At 31.2% G+C, this 10534-nt stretch overlaps 1 protein-coding gene across 1 annotated transcript; it reads left to right on the forward strand.

The window, feature by feature from the left end:
* Positions 1–1721: 1721 nt before the first annotated feature.
* Positions 1722–7292, forward strand: LOC133791940 (protein PMR5-like). Its single transcript, XM_062229848.1, has 5 exons — positions 1722–2178; positions 2289–2460; positions 3021–3199; positions 5840–5998; positions 6673–7292. The coding sequence occupies exons 1-5, from the start codon at positions 1838–1840 to the stop codon at positions 7025–7027; spliced, it is 1206 nt and encodes a 401-aa protein (XP_062085832.1). The 5' UTR covers positions 1722–1837; the 3' UTR covers positions 7028–7292.
* The last annotated feature ends 3242 nt before the right edge of the window (positions 7293–10534 follow it).

The raw sequence follows: 10534 nt of genomic DNA on the forward strand, positions 1-10534 counted from the left end.
CTCTGGGAGTTGCAAAGGGTTGGATTCCACTGTGTAAGGAAATACCCTGTAAAGAATATCAGGCATATAGCAATAACATTGGCTGGTGGAGTAGAAAGATTTTAACCTTTGAACCACCTAAAAATCGTGTTTGTGCCATCAGTCCATTAAAAAGATCATTCATCAATTTCGGTTCATTATTAAGCACTAATCCCTTCTTCTTATTTTCTTAATTACCTGTTGGCGAAGAACCGCGTCAACAATAGAATAATCGTCTCCCTTCCTGTCCAATATTTTCAGTATTTATAGAGAAAATCCTTAGACAAGTTTGGGTAACCGCGTAAGTCAATCACGGATTTACATATTTATCACATTTAGTATGAAATATTCTCATTTATACTAGGATGTGATTTGATCACGAAATAAATGGTCTTCTAATATCCGAAACATTAAATATCACAGATTGGCCATAAATGATCGTATAAAATATCTAGGCCTTCGGGGATCCGCGGATACGCCATATATCCAAGTTACCACGGGCTGGATATGCTTTCGAGCTCGTACTATGGAGGTTGTACCTTATGAATATTATAAACTCGCGCTTCTCAACTTATGCATCCCTACCTCGTATAACCATTTGGCTATGTGGATAATAAATGGACCCTTTGGCTATTTCCTCCATGTATTTATTTGCCAGCTGTACACGAACTGAGTGAAAGACTCGTGCTGAAATTATGGTACACAATAATTTATTACAAATTTAAGGTAGGAAATTAATTGTCAAAAAATTTGTGAAATTTCATAACCTGGTGGCTGATTGCAATGATAAAAGTTACAGGGACCATTTTACAAATTAGTGAATAATTTGGGAGCATTTATTCAAATATAATACTTTTTTAAAAACGTTGTCCAAAAAAGTTACAGATGCAATAATGGAAAAATAGTGGAGAAAAATAAAATGACTGCATTGTGACCAATGGTTTACTACTGTAATGTCATTCTGCAATCTTCCTTTGTTCACCACTCACAATTTCCCATTCTCAATTCAAAATAAGAAATACATTCTTTAAATTTTTCAAGAAATGCATTCTTTGTTCCTTAAAATTAATTAAGAAATACTTTTTTCTTTAATTTTTTAATGAAATATTATGTTGGTCCTAAAATTTTAATTAAACATTAAATTCAATTTCTTTTAACTTTTTCAAAATAGTAACAAGTAATATAACATTTATGTTTTACAAACATTAATTTTTTTAACCTGCTTGATTTTTTAATAAGATATTTTTAATCTTATTTATTATAATTAATATACTGTACATTTTTAAAATTAAAAATATATTTTTTTGTAATGACACTTAAATTAATATTTTTACTATTATTTCCAATTTTAGTTCTAAAAAAAGTAAAAATATTACAAATTGAATAAAATTAAATATAGAACAATCTTTAATAAATTTGATAAAATAGAAAGATATTTTAAAAAATAAAGGGTTATTTTTTTAATATTTAGTTAAAATATAGAGGAGGAAAATTGTATTTTTCCTATTGAAGGATAGTAGAGTTAGAGTGAGAAACAGCAAACAAAACTGGTCAAAGAACCACCGTCGCCTCGTCCAATTTTTAACCCCACGTGATCATCCGGCTTCACATGCACACAAGAAAACATCAAAACAAAATAACCCCAATATAATAAAGATATTATTTATTTTATTTTTATTTATAAATATAAGCGAAACAGAGCCAAAATCCAACTCACCACCACTGCGCTACTCTCTTTTACTTCCTTTCTTTCTTGTTTGGTTCTTTACCTTTTTCAAACTCTGCTGCTTTTTTATTCATTTCTTCTCCCCTGTCTCCAATGGCTTTTCTCTGTTCCCATTCTTCTTGTTCCGTTCTTGGGTTTTGTTTGGTTCTTCTATGCTGGGTTTTGGCCCAATCCCACAGAGCTTCGTCAGCTGTGATAATGAGCTTGAGGAACCACCATAACACCCATCACCATAGAAGGGAACCCATGTTCCAGACCAACCAAAGCACTTGTGCATTGTTCGCCGGGACTTGGGTTCGAGATGAAAGCTACCCATTGTATCAGTATTCCGATTGTCCGGCTATCGATGCTGAATTCAACTGCCAAATGTATGGTCGCCCGGATACTGATTACCTCAAGTATCGTTGGAGACCCCTCAATTGTGAGCTCCCAAGGTGAGAAATTCTTGGGCTTGTTTTGATGGGTTTTGAGGGTAGTGAAGTGGGTTTGTGTTGGTTTTTCGAAAACGAAATTATTGACTTTGATTTTAGCGTTTTCATGGTAGGTTCAATGGGGTTGAGTTTTTGCTCAAAATGAAAGGAAAAACAGTGATGTTTGTAGGTGATTCACTTGGACGGAATCAATGGGAGTCTTTGATTTGCATGGTTTCAGCTTCAGTACCTGGTTCACAGACCCAAATGAACAGAGGGGATCCTATCTCGACGTTCAAGTTTTTGGTGAGTTTTTTTTCTTTAAGTAGAAGAATAAATCTAAATGCATATTTGATTTGGGAAAAAAGAGAGTATAAAATAAGCTTTTTGATTTACTTTTTAAAACGGTAGCGGACCAATTTAATGCCAGTATAATATTATCTCTCTATTCGTTTTCAATTTCTGAAATGAGGAAAAAAAGAAGAAAACTTGTGTCAGTCTCTCACCAGAGTTTCCAATGCTCAATATTTGTCCTTTTTTTTTTTTGGAAAACTCGCTTATTGCAGCAACATATTTTCGTATTTTTACTTGCCTCAATTTTCATCGTATATTATTCTCATTTTGATCGAATTAAAAAATATCAAGAAAAAGAAGATGTGTACAGTTACTACACTATTCTTTCGTATGCACAAAACTAAGAATCCGTATTGAGGGTCCCAATGGTAATGTTTACAGTAGTCATAATCTTTTAAGCCAGTTGGGGCCAACTGCGAAACACTAAAGTTGTCCAAAAAAAAAAAAGATGCCAAAACTATAGCAAAATGTGAGGGCTTTATTGGGTTTTGCTTTGCTATCAATAATTGCAGGACTATGGTGTGTCCTTGTCATACTATCGAGCCCCATATTTGGTGGACATAGACATGTTTCAAGGGAAGAGAATTCTAAAGATTGACGAGATCTCCGGCAACGGCAATGCGTGGCGCGCCGCCGATGTGCTGTCGTTTAACACCGGCCACTGGTGGAGCCACAAAGGATCTCTCCAAGGGTCAGTAAACTTTGTCTCTCATATGCTTTACTTGCAACATAATTTTTTTTTTCGGTTCCATTGTTCTTAGAGGACACGTTTAGGTAATAGAATAAAAAAAATGGTAGAGATATATTGGAGAAGTTTTGGAAAAGAATAGGAGGGAATCGGATTATAAATGATTCTCTTGTGCTAACGCATTTATTTATTTAACTCCATCGAATAAAAATAAGGAAATTGGGAGTGTTTTTACAATTAAATGTGTAATTACTTTGCTCAACAAAAAAAAAAGTGTCTATATAGGATTACACAATAAAATAAATATTGTATAATAACTAATATTTAGTAAAATTGTATCTACATAAAATATTTAAAATAAATTTAGATGATATTTGTCATTTTTATATTAAAAATTCAAGTACATCACATTTTATTATACAAATACAATCAACAAATACATAAATGAAAATCAATAAAATATAAATTGAGATTGGTGCTAAATTTTTAATTTTGTTCTTTGTTTGAAATTATGTTATAATATCTCTTCTATATAATAAGTGTGCAGATAACAGAAAATTCTCGGTTTTAACGGTTTTTTATTTATTTTTTCGTTAACTTTAATGAAATATTCTTATATTTATCGGTAGATTGTAATATATTTTTGAGATATTTTACAATAATAATTATTTAAAAATAATAAAACCATATATTTTATAACTTATAATAAAATTTAATTAAACTTAAACTTAATATTATATTAAACATATAATATATAATCTTTTGTTGTCACTGCCAAATTAAAAAACTAGAACAAATATAAACTTAAACAAAAATAAATTAATTAATTAATTGAAAAATGATATTTTAAAAATATTTTATAATAATTTAAATAATTAAATCATATTTATTTAAAAATAATAAAGTCATACATCATTTTTTTATCTTATTAATTTGTGTGATAGTTTATTTTTTATCAAGTGATTGAAACTCTTTTTCTTTATCAAATTCACCAAAGGACATTATGAGATACATTAGAAACTAAAAATAGTTGATGCATGTATATTATTGTCTACGTACACTATGACTTTTTCTATTCTTATTTTATTTCTATTAGTAATTTCTTTTTAAATATTACTTTATTTTATATATATGTAATGTAGTCATGTAAATATATATCTATGTCAACATTGTGTTTAGATGTTATATATGTAGAGATTATTGATATAATTATTTATATATACTATAAAATTATAATTCATTCTATTATATATATATATATATTAAAAGAAACAGTGAATCGATTTTTATTAAAATTATAGACAATATTTACAACTTTAAAATTAAGCAAATATGTATTGCACGTTGCTTCTACCTAGTAATGTAATTATTAAAGAGAAGAAATTAATGATATGTACACACATTAACGTGACACAATTGTTTTTTTTAAATAGTAAATCTTATTTAAAATAAATGTGATTGGTTGTAATAAATTTTCACTTCTGTGTGTAATGTTTTAGTGCATATTTTAGATGCACAAATCATTACTCTATCTTTAGAAAATAGAAATCATGATCTACTAGAATATATTATAACTACTTTATGCTTGAAAAACCACACAAAATATTAAAAATATGTTACAAAAATAACAATGTTAAATAGAAAAATAATTTCGCCAAGAAATGTGAAAGATAGTAGAAAGTATGAATCTTTTTCTAAGAAAATATTTACATTTTAAAGAAGAGGAAAATAAAAATGATATATTTGATAATTAATATTATTTATTTATGTAACTACACAATGTAATCACAGCTATTTTTATGGAGCCATGAAAATTAAATAGTATAATTGACACTCCTCAATTATATCCAATTACAAGTTACAATGTAATTACTTAGTTAAACAATATAACTTAGTAATTTCCACTAATCCGTATGCACACTATGCGACTTTCCAAATGCAACCTGAAAGTGAGAGCATCTCCCACACAATAATTGTACTTGTGTAACTCACGATATTATAATATAAATAATTAAATTGGTCATGTTCTAACAGTTAAGTGACATTTATAATAACAGATAAGTGATATTTATTTTATTTTATAAAATAAAATGATTAAATGTATGTGATGCAGTAGAGAAAAATCTTTACTGCAAACCGCATTGCACCTCAGTAGTAGAGAAAAAATGGTTACCAACCCACAAATCAAATGAAAATAAGTACGCCATACCTTGCCGTGCGGTGTAGGTTGGGCAGCTTTTGCGGTAAAGGGGATATTTTGTTCATCACTACTAAATGACACCAGTAATAATTTGTCATAGGGTAGGAAACAAAACAAATTAGTAGTGTTTCAATATTTAAATTTCTCTAAAAATGTGAGCCTAAGAAAAGTTGTTTCAAATTATGTAGGTAAATATTGAGTCAAAAACATATCCCAAGGTGATGAAGACAAAAAGTCAAATTTTTACTACCTTTATTCTATCCTTTCCTTTTTATGATGAAGCCATTTATGCTTGTGTAGTGTGGATTTGTTTGGTGGTGGCCAGAGAAAATAGAATAATATATTATATGTTTTGGGTAAATGTTACATGTTACATATACATATACATATATGTTGTTCGTATAATAACTTGTTTGGTAGCTTGGATTTATGGTAATGTGCAGGTGGGACTACATGGAATCAGGAGGAAAATACTACCAAGATATGGATCGTGTGGTTGCTTTAGAGAAAGGGATGAGAACATGGGCCAATTGGGTGGACGCTAACATTGATAGAACTAGAACCAGAGTCTTCTTTCTATCTATTTCTCCTACACATTACAGGTGGGTTTTCTCTCTCTCAAATTATTGAGTTGCGTACCTAAGCTTTCATTACTACTATATTTGTTTTGGTTGGCTCCAAAGCACAGAAAATTCAAACCACATACTTAGCTGTATTACATGGGGAGACACACCAATCAAGTAGACCCTACACTGGCCCTTGCACTAGTTTTGGTTCCAGTTGGATTCACATTTGAGCCGTTAGTTTATTTAATTATTATAGAGTAGTATTTTTTGGACTTTTGGAGATCTGCAATTTAACTATGCAGACATCTCCATGACCCAATTCATTCAAGTGCTCTGACTCGGTTTTGGGTTTTGAGAGGTGGTAAAGAAAACTTTACCCCTTCTTTTATTTTCTTGAAATTTATTTAGACATTTATTTTTTGTCGGTTGCATTAACACCTGAAATGTCCCAACAAAAGAAAGGGTTGGTTCTATTCATAGTGTACTTCACAAGAAACCCCGCTTTATACAAAAGGCCAATCATTTATGATTTTTGATGCAAATTGCATGCAAAACATGTAGATGTACTCTTTTAGTTTAGGGTGTAGAGTAGTAGTGTCGGCATAGTAAATGTTACCAAAAACAAAGCCAAAATGTCACACTAAATGGTACACGGTCACTTTTAGTGCACATTCTCGTTAGCTTTCTAACCACGAAGTTTCAATTGGCAGCCAAAATGATTGGACTGATGATGGGACAATGGCTGCAACAATGGCTGCAACAACAAAGAACTGTTATGGTGAAACCTCACCGATGATCAGCGGGTCGACCTATCCAATTGGGGCTTACCCGGCGGAGATGAGGGTGGTGGACAGTGTGATAAGGGATATGGAGAGCCCTGCATACTTGCTTGACATAACAATGCTTTCTGAGCTTAGAAAAGATGGTCATCCATCAATTTATAGTGGCGATTTGAGTCCTTCGCAGAGGGCTAACCCTGCTCGCTCTGCCGATTGCAGCCACTGGTGCCTTCCTGGTTTGCCTGACACTTGGAACCAATTATTCTACACTACTCTATTTTTCTAGTTTTGTTGTAGCCTAACATAGCCATATATAATATACTTATGTATAAGATTTAAATTTTTTTACTTCTAGAGCTATGCTTTGTGAGAGGTTTGACAAAAGTCAAACCTCACAATCTTGTAAAGTGAAATGTAATGCATTGACATTGTTTAAGGGGAAGTACCAAGCAATTTCCCCGTTACCCGTTACCTAGCTAAAAATATTATAGGCGGGAACTTCATTGTAGTTGGTTAGTTTTCAATTAATCAGAAATTTCCATTTAAAAGCATTGCTGTGTTAGTCTTATGCATATGTGTTTGCTTTATCAATTTATTTTTCAAAGACACATTTTAGTTATCTAAAAGTAGTTGAAATGTTCATATTCAATCTTAACCCTTGCAAACCCAACAAAAGAAATCTTAACCTTGAAAAAAAACAAAGAAAAATAAATAAAGCGATTGATCAAAATATTGTTTTAATTTTATAAAGTTAAGTAGTGGAGTAAATATCAACAAAGCGGCTGTAGTTTAGTGGTGAGAATTCCAAGTTGTGGCCGTGGAGACCTGGGCTCGAATCCCAGCAGCCACACTTTTCTATTTTCTTTCCTCTTAAGATGAGACCAACTGGGCTGTCTTTTTATTTTCTTCTTTTTTGAAATTTTAAAATGTATGGTTTTTATACGGTACAAAAAATTGAGAATTATGATTTTTTTAATTTTTATCAGAAAATTTATTAAAGATAAAATTAAAATATGAGAAATATAATTAGTAGTTAATAAAAATGCTATATTTTTTTATCATAATTATATTTGTAATTTTATTTTATTTTTTCAATTTTTTAGTTATTTTTTCTTTTTTTTCCTTACTTATTTTTTCTTCTATTTTTTCCTTTATTTTTTTTCTTTCTATTTTTCCATTCTTCTTCTTCTTTTTCTTCATTTTTATTAATTTATCTTTTTATTTTATTTTATTTGTATTGTTTTTTTTTTCATATTTTTTCAGTTTTTTTTTCTTTTTTTCCTTCTATTTTTTCTTTATTTTTGTATTTATTATTTTCCCCTCCCATTTTTTTTCTTCACACATATGAGCTTTTTTTTCTTTCTTTTTTTCTTCTTCCATTTCTTCTTTTTTTTTTTCTCATTTATTTCTACCAATTTTTTCAATCTATTTTTCCATTATTTTTCTTCTTCTTCTTTTCATTTTTATTCATTCATTTTTTTTCCTTCATCATTTCTTTTGTATTGTTTTTTTTTTCATATTTTTTCAGTTTTTTTTTCTTTTTTTCCTTCTATTTTTTCTTTATTTTTGTATTTATTATTTTCCCCTCCCATTTTTTTTCTTCACACATATGAGCTTTTTTTTCTTTCTTTTTTTCTTCTTCCATTTCTTCTTTTTTTTTTTCTCATTTATTTCTACCAATTTTTTCAATCTATTTTTCCATTATTTTTCTTCTTCTTCTTTTCATTTTTATTCATTCATTTTTTTTCCTTCATCATTTCTTTTGTTTTGGTTTTTTTTTTAGTTTTCTTTCCTAATGTTGACGCCGTTTTTCGTCAACAGTGAAAGAAGAGCACGTAAACAACAAACAGTGATGACCAATATAAATATGATAATACAAAACACAATTTTTACGTGGTTCAGCAGTTAAATCTGCCTAGTCCACGAGTCTTTGTTATTAAACTCAAGATGATCTCTGAAAATTCTTCAAGTATGAATTCTTCAGAGTTTTCTCTCCAGATTCAGAGATTCGGTCCCTTACAATGGTGCATGACCTCTCTATTTATAGAGAAGATTGCAGAATACTATCCCACACATTTCGGGTAGTTACTCTTTTTGTGCAAATAAATCAAATGGCCTTAAATGCCTGTAATCCGATATAAAAGGAAACGTCCCCTGAAGACCAGGGGGCGTATAACTAATCAAATAATATCCCATGATTTTAGGGGATTTACAGTAATAAATGTAGACCACGTCTCTTATAGACAACACTTTAAGATATTCAAGGTTATTATCATATATCACCAAGGCCTTATTCTCCCAGGTCTCACATCAACTTTCGAGCTAATAACATCTCCCGAGGTCACATGGCTTTCGAGATCGTACGCGCGTCAGGCTCGGAACCCATGATCCGAGGTCATCCCTGAGGACAGATGCATCTTGGGAGCTACCCTTCAAGATCGTGTGGATTTCGAGGTCACCATATTCGAAGTCGTCTCAGCTTTGCAGGCTCGATGTCTAGTCTTGGAACATACTTCAGACTTTACGAGTTCATTCGCTGCGAATCCAGCTTTCGAGGTCACATTTATCATGGCTCGAAATCTGGGTATAACATCTTGCCCCCTCAAAAGTATTTGTTCGAATCCTAAGAGAAGGAAACTTTTGAACTACTTTCTTCGGGAACCGTACCGTCACACACTTGAGAATGGACACGCGTCAGTTGGATATTGCTCATTTATGGTACTTGAGTGCCTTGGAAACCTGCCCACGATCATTCGTCTGCCACCTTTTCGGTACCATCATGTCATCGACCCCTGACCGTTGGATTTCATGAGGATTCTGGCCAATGGCCCAGATTAATCCTTTTTTTTTTATAAACTTACATATGCTTTACATTTCTTGGCTCGAAATATTTTGCATATTTTATATGAATGAGTTTTTTATGTTTATTTCTTCATACAAACATAGTTGGGATTTAGGCTCGAAACTCGATGCATCCACGCATTGTTTGTTCGAATTATCCGCTTCCGATCTCGTTATTCATCAAGGCCGGATATTACTTTAACCATGAACTCGAAAGTACTTGTATGGTATGTAATGTGAATGGTTTAGTTATATCTTATTGCTTAGTTACTTTTCCTCATCCTCGGTTATCTCCCCGAGGTTATGAGTTCGCAACTATTTTTCTTTAAGATATTCCAGCCTCGATCTCGACTTATTTCGGAGTAGGTTTAAATTCAAACTCGTCGATTAGTTTTAGCTGGTTTGTTCCAAACCTATTAAGTTTGCACATCTAGTTAAATCCAAACGTTATTATCTTTTGATAATTTGGTTGTCCAAACTATCTAAGCTCGCGTATCTGGTTACATCCAAATACTTTTATGTTTTTGATAATTCGGTTGTCCAAACTATCTAAGCTCGCGTATCTGGTTATGTCCAAATACTTTTATGTTTTTGATAATTCGGTTGTCCAAACTATCTAAGCTCGCGTATCTGGTTATGTAGAGTCCAAGAACTTTAATTAGCTAATTAGATAGTAGTATTATAGTATTTATAGTATTATCTTTGTAACTGTGGATTTTTGGTTCAGACCGGGAATTATTTGGACACTCATAGTAGTACTTATAGATTTTCTAAGTTTAACCTATAGTTTAAGAATATTAATGTTAGCCTAAGGTTTGATTATATGACTGATATTAAGGATAATATTTATTATACTATAAGATTTAGATAACAACCAATAGGATTTTAAGCACATGTTATGAATGGGTGATTAAGGATTAAGTATTTTAAGGATTAAATTTAATAAGGGTAA

The sequence above is a fragment of the Humulus lupulus genome, chromosome 7 (assembly GCF_963169125.1).
Source record: "Humulus lupulus chromosome 7, drHumLupu1.1, whole genome shotgun sequence".
NCBI classification, from domain to species: domain Eukaryota; kingdom Viridiplantae; phylum Streptophyta; class Magnoliopsida; order Rosales; family Cannabaceae; genus Humulus; species Humulus lupulus.